Source organism: Stenella coeruleoalba, assembly GCF_951394435.1.
Source record: "Stenella coeruleoalba genome assembly, chromosome: 9".
Taxonomy (NCBI): Eukaryota; Metazoa; Chordata; class Mammalia; order Artiodactyla; family Delphinidae; genus Stenella; species Stenella coeruleoalba.
Genome location: NC_137155.1, coordinates 64278765 through 64296971, shown reverse-complemented (window position 1 = coordinate 64296971; position 18207 = coordinate 64278765). Strand labels below are relative to the sequence as shown.

At 39.8% G+C, this 18207-nt stretch overlaps 1 protein-coding gene across 6 annotated transcripts in view; it reads left to right on the top strand.

The window, feature by feature from the left end:
- MATCAP2 (microtubule associated tyrosine carboxypeptidase 2) overlaps positions 1–18207 on the top strand; it is a gene marked incomplete at its 5' end in the record, with an annotated part of 94568 nt that overhangs the window by 17460 nt on the left and 58901 nt on the right. For 3 of the 6 annotated variants that reach the window (XM_079931082.1, XM_079931081.1, XM_079931084.1), the window contains 2 exons: positions 2548–2863; positions 12667–13364. In XM_079931082.1, the coding sequence (XP_079787208.1) occupies positions 2839–2863; positions 12667–13364 (723 nt within the window). Of the gene's footprint in view, positions 1–2547; positions 2864–12666; positions 13365–18207 lie in introns of those variants that run through there. The other 3 variants (XM_079931086.1, XM_079931085.1, XM_079931083.1) reach the window with 2 other exon arrangements.

The window sequence follows — 18207 nt, the reverse complement described above, 5'->3', positions numbered from 1 at the left end:
AAATATTTGCAAATGAAGCAAATGACTAAGGATTAATTTCCAAAATTTACAAGCAGCTCATGCAGCTCAATATCAAAAGAACAAACAACCCAATCCAAAAATGGGCAGAACACCTAAATAGACATTTCTCCAAAGAAGATATACAGATTGCCAACAAACACATGAAAGGATGCTCAACATCACTAATCATTAGAGAAATGCAAATCAAAATTACAATAAGGAATCAACTTATACCAGTCAGAATGGCCATCATGAAAAAATCTACAAACAAAAAAAGGTGGAGAGGGTGTGGAGATAAGGGAACCCTCTTGCACTGTTGGTGCAAATGTAAATTGATACAGCCACTATGGAGAACAGAATGAGGCTTCCTTAAAAAAGTAAAAATTGAAGTACCATATGACCAGCAATCCCACTACTGGGCATATACCCTGAGAAAACCATAATTCAGAAAGAGTCATGTACCACAATGTTCATTGCAGCTCTGTTTACAATAGCCAGAATATGGAAGCAACCTAAGTGTCCATTGACAGGTGAATGGATAAAGAAGATGTTGCACATATATGTAATGGAATATTACTCAGCCATAAAAAGAAACGAAACTGAGTTATTTATAGTGAGGTGGATGGACCTATGAAGTACCTAGGGTCAGGACAGGAAGAATGACGCAGTCATAGAGAACGGACTTGAGGACATGGGGAGGGGCAAGGGTAAGCTGGGACGAAGTGAGAGAGTGGTATGGACATATATACACTACCAAATGTAAAATAGTCAGCTAGTGGGAAGTAGCCGCATAGCACAGGGAGATCAGCTCGGTGCTTTGTGACCACCTAGAAGGGTGGGTTAGGGATTGTGGAAGGGAGACACAAGAGGGAGGAGATACGGGGATAGTTGTATATGTATAGCTGAACCACTTTGTTATAAAGCAGAAACTAACACACTATCGTAAAGCAATTATACTCCAATAAAGATGTTTTAAAAAAAAGAAATCAGTAAAATATGTAATAAATTATATAACGTTAAGTGCTAAGGAAAAAAAAAATAAAGCAGAGAAAGGGTATAGGAAATCTGAGAAAGGAATGGAATTTTAAATTGAGTGGCCAAGAAAGGCCTCAGTGAGAAGTGACATTTGGATTAATTCCTGAGAAGTGGAGGAGCTAGTTCTGTGGGCTTAAGGCCAGGGTGGGTGCTGGGGGTGGGGGAGCATGCCAGGCAGGGGAGGTCCCAAATTGCATTGGTCATGAGGTGAAACAGTGCTTGGCATAGCTGACGAATATCTAGGAGGCCAGCGTGTCTGGAGGAGACCAAGGAGGAGAGCAGTGGGAGATGAGCCCAAAGAGATGGCAGTAGGCTAGGTCCTAAAGGACCTCATACGTAAGAAAGGAAGCCATTGAAGTGTTTTTCACAGAGAACTGACATTATCTGACTTTTTAGCAGGATCATGCTGGCCACTGAGTTTTGAGAGTAAAGAGGGCAAGATTGGAAACATATGGGGTTCATTTAGGAGGCGACAGTTATAATCCAGACAAAAGCTTGTGGTGGCTTGAGCCAGACAAGTGGCAGTGGTGATAGTGAGAAGTGGCTGGATCCTGGATATATTTTGAAAATAGTGTTCACAAGATTTTCTGACACACTAGGATGTGGGGTTATGCACTATCTGTGATACTGTCAAATTTCCATCATATGCTCCTAATTGGTGAAAAAGATACAAATTCTCACTTGTTCTGTCATTTTTAGAGTATGATTTTCCCTGACATAACTTCAACTTTCCTTTTGTTCCTGAGTTTGAAAACACATCCCACAATTATTTCTATGTCCTATCTCAACCTTGAGGAAAGATAAAGAGAAAATGTGGCTTTGAAAATTGACAGTGCCAATACTATCTTATGAGTTTCTCAACTGTAAGCTCCAGCCTTATTTCACTTACCTTGTTGATGTTCTCAAGGCCTGTCTCAGAACCTTGCACCCGTTAGGCTCTCAGAAAATGTTCGTTAAATGGTATAGTCTCCACATTTCCCACCCAATAATGAACAAAAACAACAATCAGCCCCTGTCAACTGCACAATCATAAATTAAAGTTTGTATTTTAGTATTTAGTATATTATGCCAGGGTACTCATTGGGTAAATGTAGTTGAGCTTCCAGCACCTTCATTACTACCACCTGCAATCTGAAGTTGTGTTAGCTTTTTTGCACCTGGAAAGGTAACAAAAAGGCGGAGGAGACTGGTTTTGTAATTCGCATCTGGGACAGAGCGTCACGCCACCTGTCTCTTGTAAAAACTACTGAGGAGTTAACGCCCCCTTGAACAGCGCACAAATGTCTACGGGGATGATCAGTCAAAATGCGTCTATACGAAAGGCTGGAGACCCGAGCCTTTCCCAGGGCCCAGCCCACAAGCTCCCGAGGCACGGGCCTGCGCTGTGCACTCCGGGAGTTGTAGTTCCTCCTCTCTTCATGCGAGCCAGGACGCAGTATCTCTGGCGCCTCCAACGGCGCGCAGGCTCCGTGAAGCGCGGCGCACGCGGACGGCACGCGTTTCCTAGCAACGGGGGAGCGGCAACGTCACGCCGGCGGGCGCTAAGAGCAGCTGCCCAGTTTTGGGCGGCTTTCAGTACCTTTCAGCACCTGCGGGTTGGAGGGAACGCTGCTTGCAGCTTTCTGTCGGCACGTCTCCGTCCGTCCTTACCCGCGTTATCCTAAACCCGGTCGCCGACAGCAACCTTCCTCCGCGACCCCGCGTGTGAGGCACTGCCGGAGGCTAGAGGCGGCCCGCCGGGTTCCTGTCTGGCCCTCGCCCCCAGCGCCCGCGGAGCCCGCCGCCCGCGGCCTCAGCGGGACGATGCTGGAGTCCATTCGCGTGACGGGTGAGTGCCAGGAAGGGTGGCCCCTGGGCTGGCGGGAGCGGCCAGCGTCGTCCCGGCCGCTTGCGGCGAGTACCGGGAGGCCGAGGTGACGGTAGCATGTGGGCTTCGGGGCTCAACGCAGCTCCCTGAACAGTGCGGAACCCGCGGAAGGTGCTCAGGGAAAAGGTGTGCAGGGAAGAGAGAAAACGGTCCCTTTTCCTTTTGTCACTTATTATCAGTAAGCGCGTGCTGTGGACTGTAGTGAGGTAAAGTGTAATAGATCGGCCCTACAAATGTACTATCTAAATATGGTTAAATTCTGTTTCAAGGCTTATTAGATATGTAATTAGGCATTGTAGTGCACTAGGATTTAGCTTTCTAGAATGTTCAGAAGTCAGAGCTAAGCAAAAGAGCACATCTCTGTATATCAGTATTTATACTCTTTGTATGTATGCTTTTATTCTTAAATCAGAACGTTTTGAGTTGATATTAAGAGGTCACTTTATAGTAAGTATTATACCAAGCGCAAAAAATGTTTGTTTAGACCCCAGGTCAGAAAGTTGTTTGCCTTTTGTTATTTTTAGAAAATAACTGTGTATATTAATCATTTAAAAATTATCTTACACAATATTAGAATAATTTCCTAGGCCATTTTCCCATCATTTGATTCTGCCTAACATTCCTGCAAGACAGCGTTCTTGATAACCTAGTATCATGACTAAAAACACCGAAGAACAGCAGAGTAAAGGGAAAGGTCTAATCTTGAAACTTGCTTCAAAATAAGACCAGATTTTTTTACTTTAAGGCATCGGTGTACCTAATAGACCATTTTTCTGCAAAATTTTAAATTGTATAACAAAATTCACTTTTAATGAAAATATTTATGGTCTTAATTTTATATTTCATGTTCCAGGTTATAAAATGAGGAGTTGATTTTGTGCAGTCATGACATTGCTGTGATTTATCTCATTGTTATTTATGTTGTCAGGAAACAGACAATTACAAGATCTAAGATTTAAGAGGCAACTTAAATTGGCATTAACTTTTTTTCTTAAAGTGATTTGATGTAGATCCTGTTCTTTCATCTTAAAATACAATGAAAATTGGAAGATATTATTCTTTAAAATTTATTTTTGGCTGCGTTGGGTCATTGTTGTTGCACACGGGCTTTCTGAAGTTGCAGCGAGCGGGGGCTACTCTTGGTTGCGGTGCTCGGGCTTCTCATTGTGGTGGCTTCTCTTGTTGTGGAGCATGGGCTCTAGGCGCGCGGGCTTCAGTAGTTGTGGCACGTGGGGTCAGTAGTTGTGGCTCGCAGGCTCTAGAGCGCAAGCTCAGTAGTTGTGGTGCACGGGCTTAGTTGCTCCGTGGCATGTGGGATCTTCCTGGACCAGGGCTCGAACCCGTGTCCCCTGCCTTGGCAGGCGGATTCTTAACTGCGCCACCAGGGAAGTCCCGAAAGCTACTTTAAAGTACCATATCTTCTTTTTGTATTGGAACAGAGTCTTTCAACCATGACACTATTAATGTTGAGTCGGTGGATAACTGTTGCGGTGGGCTGTCCTGTGCATTGCAAAATGTTTAGCAGCATCCGAGGCCTCTTCCACTAGAAGCTAGTAACCCCCCTCCCCCCCCCACAGTTGTGACAAACAGAAATGTCTCCAGACATTGTCAAATGTCTCCTGGAGGGCAAAATTACCCCCCCCCCCCCCCGCCGCCCCATTTGAGAACCACTGCCCTGGAGAAAAAATATACTAGTTAGAAAAATATACTAGTAAAGGTTATTAGATAACGATTTAGAAATAACATCAATTAAGATGATTTCCCCAAAGCATAACAATCATGGTAGAGGAAAAATACAATTATGATAATACTAGTTTTAGAAAGCAGGTATCTGACCAGTTAGCAACAAAGTGGATCTCCTGTTTTTCAATATGCAGAGTTGGAAGTTTGAGGAGAGATACTTTCTAAAATAGTAGACCCACTCCTCCTGCCTCAGCTCTCTTCCCATAATTTAGTGGCAATAGACGTATCAATCCAACTCTGCATGTTGCATTTCCTGAGATAAGATAATCTGGCAGTGTATTTCTGTAGTTCAATAAAAATTCAAATAGTCATTTGAGACAATTCAAGCCTCATTTAAAACAACTGACTGGGGCTTCCCTGGTGGCACAGTGGTTGAGAGTCTGCCTGCCGATGCAGAGGACACGGGTTCGTGCCCCGGTCTGGGAGGATCCCACATGCCGTGGAGCGGCTGGGCCCGTGAGCCATGGCCGCTAAGCCTGCGCGCCCGGAGCCTGTGCTCTGCAATGGGAGAGGCCACAACAGTGAGAGGCCCGCGTACCGCAAAACAAACAAACAACTGACTGGCTGTTTTTCAAAATAGTTTCTCCATTTCTTTTATAAATTTCTTGACTAGTTAAAAGGATAGTTCTAGAACCCCATGCCTAGCATTTTGCTGACATATCAGAAAGCCCAGTTTCAACGGCCAGAAACTTTATGAAGAGAGTTTAGCTGAAAGCATGCCCTCCTTTTCCCTCACTATCACATCATTCATTGATATCTTAGAAGCCCATGTTCTTCTGGTTAGCATCAAGAGCATGCTTGTTTGTGGTAAGGGTACTGATGGAAATGTGTTTATTTCTTTTCAGCTTTAAAATAAGTATAGAGCAAACTGATTGTTTTATTTCAGGACTGAAGCAATTACTTGCTTCTGAAATCACTTCCAATATAGTATCTTACTCACTATTGACTTATTAGTCATGATTTAATATAATCTAAATATAACATCCTGGTGAACTGATTGGAGAAGTAAAATAAAAAAGAAAGATTTGTATGTTATATATGCTGTTTGAAATGGGATCAAATCAGAAGAGATTACCTTCTCATAGCTTTTTAAAGAAGATGGTTTATTATACTAAAGCCACTAAAATCTTGATTCTAGAATGTAGAATTTATTACTTAATGTTAAATTTACCTTGGAAATCCAAATTTCATGATTCTGAATATCTTTCCATTTACATTATTCCATGGAGTATTTCTATAGGAGCTGAATATAGTATTGAATATAATAATACTGATAGTTAACACCTGCTTAGTACAAGCCAGCATTGTTCTCAGCACTTCACATATATTACCTTTTTTGATCCTCCTACTGATACTGTGAGGTACATAGTAATAGTATCCCATTTTACAGATAGGGAAACTGCAGCACAAAGATGTTAAGTAACTTGCTCAAGGTCACAGCTGCTAATAAACAGCCAAGATTCAAATCAGAGAAGCTCCATTCCAAAGCCCATTTTCTCAACCACTAGGAAAGTCAGAACCCTTGTTTAAATGACTATGTGTTGATTTAAGCCACAAAATTCAACATGTGTATCTCATTTAACATCAGTGGTACATTAGCTGATAGTTTACTCCAGGTGCTGTTAAGTTTTTATCACAGGCAAGTCTAATTTTTGCCTGGAAAGATCATATTTTACTTGACTATAAAATTGTTTCAAAATAGAAGACGACATCTAGCTCATTAAGTGAGTAACAAAATGCTATCAGAAGCCATATAAGATTATGTTATTTTATGAATTCCTACTGCCTGTATCTTGTATGTGATATAAGAAGTGATTAATCATCTGGAAATGAAGCTCCTTTGTAACAAAAGTGAATGTTTAAAACTGCTGGAGACAAAAGTCTTAAGAGCAGTGTTTGGCCATGTGGGATGAATACACTTAGGCACATAGCTCCTGTCTGTCCTACAGCAGTAGGCACCTGCCATTAAAATTTATCTTCAACATCACTAATTGTTTCACATTTTTATGCGTCCTGGTATGATTTTTGCCTCAACCTTCAGGCATTCAAGTCCTGAATCCTTTCTCTCCTCTCAAATATTCTGTTTCCTTGGCTACCTCTCAGGGCAGTGAGTGAGCAGAAACAAACATATATGTATGCCATAATGGGACTTATAATTTCAGTGATGAGGAAGGCCATCATATAAACAAATGTAAGACTGCAACCGTGACAAGTGAGTCAAAGAACCTTCCAGGGAAGTTTTCCTGAACAAGTGATACTTGAACTGAAGGATGAATAGGGATTAAGCTAACAGAGAGGACAGGGGAGGGCTCTTCAAACACAGGGAACAGAATATGAAGATGTTTTGTGTCTGGAGAGGGAGTGGTAAGTGTGAGGGATTGACAAAATGAAGGGAAGCTAGAGTGGACTGATTAAGGGGGAGCATTGTGCATGATGGGGCCAGAGAGGCAGAGTGACCTGACCATGAGTGACCTCATGTGCCATGATTAGGATTTTCTCTTCACCCTAAGTGGAAAGCCTGGGGAAGTTTTTCTCGCATGTTCACTGTTGTTTTAGATGGTATTGAATGCATTTTCTTTTACCACAGACCATCATTTCCCAGCATTATAGAATACCCTGCATGCTTCTAACTGCAAAAGCACACCACCACAAGCAGTTTCTGACCAAAAAACAATAGTATCACATTATAAGAGTCACACCACAAGCTGATAGAGTAACACTGAAGTGCCCCTAACCGGGGCTGTGACATTTTTAAGAATCCTGAAGTATAGCTGAGTTTCTCAGTTCTTGAATGATACTAGCAGTGCCTTTTCATCTCTCTGTTTACTTACAGCTGAGAAACTATATTGGATAATGTTGAATTTGGAGGTATTATAATTAAAAGATTACTTGTTACAATGCAGACAAATTGGGCAATAAATGTTTTCAAAGATACTGATTTTTTTAAATATACCAGTTTAAAAATTATAGTGTAACTTACATTCAGTAAAGTGCTTGAGTCTTAAATGGGCAGCCTGATGAATCTGTACATATGTAACCACTGTGCAGAACAAGATAGCTTTCTAGCCCCCAGTACCCTGGTACCTCCTCCCAGGTTATAACCCCTTCCTCAAAGATAAGCACTATTCTGCCTTGTAATACCATACATTAGTTTTGCCTGTTTTTTTTTTTTTTTCTAATTTATTTATTTTTGACTGCGTTGGGTCTTCATTGCTGTGCAAAGGCTTTTCTCTAGTTGTGGTGCTCGGGATTCTCCTTGCGGTGGCTTCTCTTATTGAGGAGCACGGGCTCTAGGCCCGCAGGCTCAGTAGTTGTAGCACACGGGCATAATTGCTCCACAGTATGTGGGATCTTCCCAGACCAGGGATTGAACCCATGTCCCCTGCATTGGCAGGCAGATTCTTAACCACTGCACCACAAGGGAAGTCCCAAGTTTTGCCTGTTTTTGGACCACATATAAATGGAATTATACAGTATGTAGTCTCTTGATCTAGTTTTGTTTGCTCAGTATTGTCTTTGAGATTCACCTATATTGTTGCTTGCAAACTCAGTTTGTTCTTTTTCGTTGCCATATAGTATTCTATTGTATGAATATACCACAATTTACTCATCCTTTCTGCTGTTGACAGATGTTAGATCATTTGAGTTTAAGTAATGATGAACAGCTTGGCAAAACTAAAGTGTTTATCTTGTTTGGGAATTGTTTTATTTTGCCTCTTCTTCTGTTTGTAATCAAGCAACCTATCGTTTTGTGGTATAAAATTACCCCGGGCTCTCAGGTTTCATAAGTATAAGTGAACCATATGAAATTGCCATTTTATGGGTCAAAATTGGTTGAATGGTATTTTCCAGCAGGCTTTGTTTCTGATGATCTGATCTTCCTTTCAGCCAGAGACCTTGTAACTACTGTGAAACCTCACCTATTCAGTTGTGAAACACTAAGAGTTTAGTGAGCAGTGTTCCCCTCTTTCTTCCATTCCTTTAGATGAGGATCAGGAGACGCTGATGGGTTTAGTGATGAAGGCCACTATTACAGAGAGGTTATTGAAAGAGTTGGGAATGGAAGCCAGGAATCCTGGTATTCTTTACTCCTGTTCTAGATACAAATTCAGCTTTCATTGTGTTGGTAATTTCAGTATAGTCATCCACTTGTGAATATACTATCAATTTTAATGTAATATTATTTTCCTTTTTTCCCCTCAATATGGGTAATCATTTTGGGGTGAATGACTTCTTTGATCAAGTTATTTTCATTTTCTCCAAGGTTATAGTGAAGCAGATTGCTGGTGGCTAAAATGTTACATTAAATAGTGACTTTTAATATGAGAGTATGATTTTTATTTATTTTATTACTTTTATGAGAGAAAATGAGTTACACTTGCCCCCAAAGAAGCCTGCTTATGCTTAAAGTTTTGATTTTTCAGGAAAAAAGGAGTTAGGAGAATAGGATGTTCTTCATTGAACTCTTCTTCTTGTCCTTTTATTATGTTCTTAAGCCTGTTTTAAAGGTTGTTTTTCTTAAACAGTAGTAGTATTTAAAATGACAAAAACAGTATTTTAGGTTTTCTAGTACTTAATACAACTAAAATAAGATTAGCATGACTCTGAGAAATTAATTTATATCTATCTGTAAGAGTTGTTTGAAGGTCCACGTGCCCCACATTTATGAACTTCATGGGATATCAGCATTTGGCAGGATTGACATTTACTAAATAGATACACCATTGGTACTCCCAGACTACTTATGAGCAGATGGAGCTCATAAAGGACTGATGCTAAACCTCTCAGGTAGATAATTAGCAAGTGAACTGAAATGCTGCAACTCCTGGGAGGGGGGAAGGGGTTCTGTCATGCACACACTGTAATTTCTCTCCCACTTCCCCAATTCCTCCTTGAGTGTTTTGGCAGCTGGTTTAGGACTTTTGTTTAAGTATCCTGAAGTGTATAGGTTGTTTGAGATGGGACAGAATTAAGAATGTAGATGCTTTATGACAAAACAGCAGAAAACTCTATGAACGCAGCTCTTTGATCAACAGAGCTACTGAGTCTTAGGAACCAAAGAAAGCACTTTTTACATTGAATATTCTTTTTTTAAAAAAAAAATCAATATACCTGTAACAAACCACCCAAATTAGGAATTCTTCAGAGTAGTTTTGTTAACTGATTTTAATTTGAGGTAAATTCCCACCCTTTTTTTTTTATTATTAAATTCCCCCTTTTTATTATGAAGACCAAACGAGAAAAACCTGATTACCTCCTTTTACCTTCCTGGCTGTGCCTAGTCCTTAACCAACTTTTCTTGGTTTGTGATACCCTTATTCTTATCTCGGTTCTCTTGCTCTTTTCCTTTCAGTGTCTGTTTCAGTCTGACTTTCATTATCACCTCTTGTCTCCTAAACTTGTGGTGTCTTGTTAGGGACACTGACATTGTTCTTGGGCATTTGGACTGCAGCTTGTGTTCCTTAGCCTATGTTTGCCCATCCTACCCAATTTTGACTATCAGTTGGCAACACTTAAGTATGAAACCCCTGAGGATCTGGGACTTACCAGCCATTGATGAAAGTTTTGTTTGTTCTGTTTATTCACATTATTGAATGGCTTCTTTGTACAATCAATCTTCAGCATGACCCTGTGCAGTCTAGTTCCTATCTCTCAGCTTGTCCATGTAGTAGACATTTTATTTAGCCCCTGCAAGTTTATACTTTCATGTTACCTTTAGACAGCAGAATTCAAATTTCATATGTTGGCCTAGAAAATGTTAACTAGAAGGACTTCTAAGTACCTTACATATTTGGATTGTTTATTATCTACTTTTGACCTCATACTGTTTCTTTACCCTAAACCCTAAGACTTCTGGGCTTTAAAAACTTTTAGTGCAGGGTTTCCCTACCGTGGCATTATTTTAGGATGAATATTTTTGTTGTAGGAGGCTGTCCTATGTATTGAAGGATGTTTAACCTCATCCCTGACCTCTACCCACAAGATGCTAGTAGCATCCCTCCCTAATTGTGACAACCAAATGTCCCCTGGAGGGCACAGTTGCTCTCATTTGAGAACCACTGGTTCAAGGTCTTCCAGGTTATATTTCCACTTCTACAGTCATCTCCTCATAGAAATATAGAATGGTTCCAGAACTACAAATACCTGTATATCTAAAGTGGTCAGAGAATGGCATGTTTAGGGTTGTGCCATTCATTCATTCACTTATTTATTCAGTGTACATTTATTGAATATCTACCAGTTACCATGCTAGATGTTGGAAAGAGAAACATGAATAACACATGGTCCTGGTACCTATCTTAGTATTGAATACATCAGTTATTCAGATTACTGTGTCTTACTAGGGTGCTGTGTTTGTACAGAGGAAGAAAAGATGTAGTGCGGTGCATGTAGCAGACTTAATACTGAATGTCTGTTGATAATTGAATGAATGACCTTATATAATAGAATGAACATGGACTCTGTAATCAGACACATCTGCATTCGAATCGCAGTTTGCTCTTCACTACTTTCTTGTATAACCTTGAGCACATTACTTAACACTTCTGAAGCTTAAGTGATATAACATGCAAGGTTTTTGGTGAAATCCCAAACTCACATAAATGTGTTAACAAATAGTGGCTGCTATTATTATTATTTATTACTACTTATTATAGAAAGGATCCCTGAATGTCTAATCTTGAGTGAGTGAGCGACAGATCTATGTGGATAAACAGTTTTCTTTAAAATGGAATTAAATAAATTGTCTCTTTCTTGGCAAGGAAGGCAGCTGTCCAAGTCAGCTAGCGTTGAAATTGCCTCCATAGTAGGAGCCAGAGGTTGAGGGCTAGAGGCATAAGGATCCATGAGACTCAGAAAAGAGAGGTGGTTGAGAGAATCATGTGTCACATTTGCAGAAAGGATTTAGAAAGGGTTTATAAGCAGACATGGTCAGATAGGAGTTCAAATACCAGGATTTAAGACAAACTCAAACACTTTTGTCAGTTTAGAATTGAATCTGAAAGCTCTTAAGGGTTTACCTGAAATCCTCTCAAATGTTTCTCTTCCTTCCCTGAACCCTAGGTTATTGTCTGTATCTTTTGTTTTTCACATTTAAGCTTATACTACCTCGTATTAGTACTCAAATCTTCATAGGACTGCCTTACCTTCAGAGCCAGATTAGAAGCTGGTTGAAGGCAAGAGCAATGTATTTATACAGATGCTTTTCAGATCCGTGTGTCTATTAGCAGTATTCCTGTATTTGTGGAATGAAAGAATGCAAATCAACACAGTTTTAAAACAGTACACAAGCAACAATATTTCAAGTTATTCTTACCTCTTTAAAGCACTTTTGAGATCTAAAGGCAAAACTGACCTCTCCTTAATTTGGCATTTGATATACTGATATCTTACATAGTAATTATTTTTTTAAGTCTTGAGAAGAAAAACCTTGATTTTCTTTAATCTTAACCTATAGCCTAAAATTAAGAAAAGCAACTAATAAATATTGAGTGACATTACTATAACGTGCTTGAATGTGCACATATCATTTATTTAATTAAAAAAATTTTTTGAGATATGTAAGACAGTGTTGTCCTTCTTTTACTGATGGCTACCTTTATATATAGTGTCAGATTTCAAGATTGTATTGGCTTTGAAAATGCCTTGGATTTTACTTTGATATTGGTAATACTATTAAACTATATCCTTTCTACGAAATCCACATTCTTGGTAGAGTTGAGTGTTCAGATTATTTATGTATATTATCTCACATCTAGATTAGACTTTGGTCATCTACATGGTTTGAAGCTGAGGATTTTTATAGATAATTTAGCATATGTACATTCTTATAGAAGTGACCGTGTCTAGCTTGCCCAAAGTTTAGTAATATAGTCTTTTAATATTAAAAATGTCTTTTCTAAAAATGGTTGCAAAATTATGAAGTTTACAGAACCTTCAGAATACTTTTCACATAATAAGCAATTTGCTTCATCTGGTATCTTTTGTTATTTCTTTTGTTTTGATTTTGTTTATTAACACAGAAAAGCTTCACTGGCCTGAGCAAGAACTTGCTAAGAAGTCTATTCTAAATGCAGAAGAGTCCTTGATTATTGGCAGCAAAGGAAGCATTTCACATTTATCTCCTGGAATACTAAAGGACATTTTCACAACTGGAACCAGTAGTTACAATGTCCTACTACAGAGCAAAGAGGAGAAAAAGCATCATTCACAAAAACAGTCTTCCTCCACCTACTCCAAAAGATGTAGAAAACCCAGCAAATCTAGCTCTTCACGTAGTAAAGATCTTCGCAAGATGAAAGCCCCAGTGCCTGTGATGAGCAGTGATACTTGGTACTGCCTAGAAAGGCAGCCTGCTGTTTTTGTCACTAGTTCAGTGTCAAGTCCTATAAAGTTTACACATGATATCTCTGTTACAGGAAACAGCACAGTACTGCCACCTAAACCCAAAAATGAAAGAAAGGTCAAGCGACGCCATTTCTCCACTCTTCCAAAGCCAAAGCTGCAGCCTCAGCTGTCTAGAAGTTTTGAAAAAGGAGATGACTTTTCTGGAAAGAAATTTTGTATACTGAGTGCTATAAAGCCCACCAACTTGGAGAAAGAAAAAGTGAGATTCTTTAAGTCTGACTATACCTACAATCCTCAGTTTGAATATGCTAATCCTTCCCTGCCAAGTGTGTTAGCCAAGCACAGCAACGCAACTGACCGGTTTCTTAAGCAGGTAAAATGCTACTTCAGTAGTAGTATTTCATTTTATGTAATGAAAACAATTATTTGCCATCGTATAGAAAGCCAAAAATGTTGTTTTAAAATATTCCAATTATTTATAGTTAACTCCCATCCAGGACATGTAAATATGTGACAAGAAATCTCCAGGTGAGTGTCACAGTTCATATGTAAACTACTTTGCACTAATCAAAATCTGTAAAGAATCTATTATATAGACGTTGTGTTAGGAAGCAACTATATTAGGAAAAAGCTTCAGATTCTGGTTCCAAGCTTTCATTTGGGAGTTACAAACTTATGGCCCATTCGTCAGCCCACAGACAAGTGTTTGTTTTCTTTTTGATTTTGAATGCGTTAGATGGAGCATGCAGTATCTCTGGTTCTCCCTGTTATATTACATTCTCAGCTTGCTTAGGCCCCTAAAGGCATTTTGGGGACTAGGCTTGATACTTGCCAAAGAACTTTTTAATGCTTTACTGAAATTGTTAATAATCATCAAATATATAAGTACTCATTTAAAGAAGAAAATAATGGAATTTAAAAAATTATCTTCAAGCGTAGCAAATCACGATGTGGATGATATAAGCAACACTTTCCAAATTGCTCAGTTTAGATACTTAGCACACAGTTTTGTGTGTTAAGGTCTTAATAAACTTCAAAATCCACTTTATTGGGCTTCCCTGGTGGCACAGTGGTTGAGAGTCTGCCTGCTAGTGCAGGGGACATGGGTTCGAGCCCTGGTCTGGGAAGATCCCACATGCCGCAGAGCTACTAGGCCCATGAGCCACAACTACTGAGCCTGCGCGTCTGGAGCTTGTGCTCCGCCACGAGAGAGGCCGCGATAGTGAGAGGCCCGCGTACCGCGATGAAGAGTGGCCCCCGCTTGCCACAACTAGAGAAAGCCCTCGCACAGAAACGAAGACCCAACATAGCAAAAATAAATTAATTAATTAATAAAAACTCCTACCCCCCCAACATCTTCTAAAAAAAAAATCCACTTTATTTGAGGAGAAGTTGGCTGATGTTTACCTTCAGGGCACAGAGTTGAGATCATAAAAGCAGACTACATTTGGTTAAATTAATTTTGTACAGGTTTTTATAATGCATTAGGTTCAACTTGGCTTTGTCAGTGATTGAAAATCTGTAGGCTAGGTGAAGCTGCGTGATTCCATTTGCCTTTGGCAAATGCCCTATTTTAACATTTTGCTGCAGTGCAAGTTCTTTGGACTTGCAGCCAGCAAATTTTTTATTGTTTGTTATAAATTACATGGAATCTGACCAGTCTTTTAAAGCCATTATGTAAAGCTTATTCTAAGATTAAAACAATTTTAATCTTGCTATTTATTTTCCTTTGTTAGAAAAAGCCTTTTCTACTGCTGCTATTTTTTTGAAGGTACACCCCCCCTTTTTTTTAATTGGAGTATAGTTGATTGACAATGTTGTGTTCATTTCAGGTGTACAGCAAAGTGAATCAGTTATACATGTACATATATACACTCCTTTTTAGATTCTTTTCCCATATAGGTCATTACAGAGTATTGAGTAGAGTTCCCTGTGCTATACAGTAGGTCCTTATTAGTTATCTATTTTATATATAGTAGTGTGTATTACATTCCCTTTTTATTGAAATATGAAATTGTGCTAAACACTAAAAAAAGGTCAGCTATTATTCTGGCAGTGATTTTATGATTTTTTTTCTTTTTTTGGTGTGGAAATTGCAATTGATTGAATAGGGCTTTCACTCACTTAAAATTTATGGTAATTATAAAAATCCTATTTGTTTTTTTCTCCCTTAATGCTGAAAGAGACAGCTGAGATTTCTTTACCAGATTTCTTTAATTTGGAGTCCTACTGCAAGCCCTACCAGTTGGGAAAGGGATTTCCCACCATTAGGTCAAAATGAATGCTCTTTCATTTTCTTGGATGGGAGTTAGGAAGCATCAGCAGCTCCAGGGATTGAGAATTGACAGTGCTTGGTTTCTGGCATCAGCAGCTCCAAAGATTGAGAACTGACAGTGCTTGGTTTCTGGCTCTACAATCTTTATTTTAACCCAATTCCAGCTTCTTATGCTCAGGTTGTTTGAGGCTTCTAAACAGCACCAGCAGTCCTAGCTGGCTGGTACTTCAATTGCTACCATTTGGGAGAATGATTGCAGCAAATGCCAAATGTACTTTTCAAACCACTTTAATCAAATAAGGGAGATTTATCGGAACAAGACCCCCATAAAAGATGCTTAAGTTCCTGCTTAGCATCTGAATGAATTCTGACATGATACATCCTTCCCCTCCCCAGCTGTGAAGCTAAAGCAGCAGCTTCAGGGCTGGTTTCAGGATTCAGAAATGCACACAGAGGGGCCAGGATGGCTGAGTAGCCCATTTGTCTCTGGCCTCCACCCTTGAGGCCTTGCCAATCCCTAGCTGACAGTCTCTCAAGTTTCACGATCTGGATCTTTCCAAGGCAGGCAATCTATACTGTTGTTGGAGAGTGACCGCGGTCCTCTTTAGTGTACAGATAGGCAGAACAATGCCAAATCCATGCAGAGATAAGTCTACCATAGTGGAACTAAGGTAGTGCTCAGGTCCTGGTCATTCCTAATTGATTGCCCTGTCAATGTCAAGGAGTTCCAGGACTCAGTTTTTTTCTGGTCCAGGCAGTAGTTTCCTCAGGAGGCACTTAGGCCCGTTAGGTGGTTCAGAGCATCTAGCATGGGCTGCAGGACTTGAATATAACTCCAGGTGGAGCCTGGTGAACCCTGCTTAGCCTCTTGCTGGCAGCCATGGTGGGCCTCAGCTCCCCAACCCTTGGGACAGAAACTGAAAATGTCTGTTTTCTGAGGTTGTGGACCTTTGTAGGAAAGAGTGCAGTGCTTCCTGGATGCTGAAGAAGGGATCTAGGATGAGAGAATGCTGAAAGCTGTCCAGCGTCAGGTGGCTGCTCACTAGTGGGTCAGAAGTAAATCCTTAGTGGCACATTTGAGCAGTCAACTGGCAGCCAGTACACTTTCTGCCTTACTTCTCTGTGGCTGACCATCCTGGGAAACCTAGATATAAAATCCGTATGGCCTTAGGTCCAGCACATTGTTGAACAAGATTGGAAGTGAGAGATGAGAAGGGTTTTCAGGGCAGTGTTGGGAGTCCTTGGCAGTATTTCCAACAGTCAAATGGAGATTACATATTTATGGATAAAGCCAATGGGTAGTTTAAATGACTGATTTTCCACCTCTAGCTGGAATCGTGTCTCATTGTAGATTATTGCTAGGATCCTGCTAACTGGAAGCCCTGATTAGTTGAATGATATTTAATAACATATGGGAAATAAGTCAACTTTTGTTTGGCTTGATAAGGTAAAGTTTGAATTATGTTCTTATTTGTTAACAAAACTGGAGCAGTGGGGATCATTAGTGATTGGTAAATGGGGAGAGAAGGAAGACTTTGCTGTGTTGGGTAGAGACACTGGGCTGAGGCTACCCCTCTGGCTGTCAGGGAAGAAAAGGTAAAGGGGTGCAGAAGGAGTTAACAGAACAAGCCTGAGACTGCCATCCTTAGAAAGGCCTGCTTGCAAGATTAACCTGTGCCTGGCGTCTGGGAACTTGACTGGTAAACAGTTTCCTACACTGAAATAAAACTTTCCCTAAATGATAAGAGTAGCTTGCTGTGCCTAAATTGTGCAAACAGTATGTTTTATGTTAAATACTTGTTTTCCTTTAGGGAGTCTGGAATTTTAGAATGTGCTAGGCATAGGGGTGCTTATGTGACCAGCTGATAATAAAAACCTTGGGCAGTGAGTGTGTAATAAGTTTCCTTGGTAGACAAATCTTTACATGTTCTTACAACTCAGTTGCTGGAGAAGTTAATTGCATTCTGTGACTTCATTGTGAGAAGACTCTTGAAGCTGCTTCTTGTTTCCTCCAGACTTTTCCTGGATATCAGAAATGGGGAGTGGTGGGCTTAAGTTGATTTTTTTTTAAAGGCATTTACCTTCAGATTTTAGAAGAAAAAACTCTGTACTGTCCAAATAAAACATCTCCATGGGCTGTATTAGTAGTCAGTTTGAGATTCCTGATCAGTTACAAGGTCTGGCTTCTTACAGCTTTGTAAAGGGCCATTGTGTTGCACCATTCCACGAGGTGCCATTCACAAATTGAGCCTGGGGCTCACATTCATACAATAGAGTTGATGTTTACCATAAGCATGGGGTTCTTCTTCGGCATTATAATACAGTACTCCTCTAATACTTTTTAGTTGTGTGATATTTGTCTTAGAAGTTCAAGTAAATTAAATGTATGCTAAGTTAGAAATGTTGCATGGAGGGTAGCTGGGAAAGAATGAACAAAAAAAGCATACTTGTTTTATTATGAAATTGTTCACACTGCCTTTTTTTCAGGACCCTTGCGCCTTTGTTATTCCATTAAAATTGCTTTGAAATTTAAGGACAAAGTCACATGAACTATCTATATATGAAAAATTATAACTAACATTAATAGAGTGCTTAATATTTGCTTGTTACTCTGTATGCTGTGTACTTTTCACCTATTATGAGGTACAGTACTAGTAGTATCTAGAGAAGTGCAGTCGCTTTCTTGACTTGGATCTTAAGTTGCAGAACCAGGAGTCTTTCTCAAGCACTCTGTTGTCTTCCACACAAAGGTATGTTGGCAAACTAGCTCTCCATTTCTGTGGTATAAATACTTCCACCAGGACCAGTTTCAAGCAATGTAACATCACTGTCATGCAAATTAATAAAAATTCAGTCAGCTCTGACAAGACAGCATGGCTGGACTCCAGCTTACCACTGTTTCACAAAATGGTTTCAACCAGGCTTTTCTAACCCCAGTGCA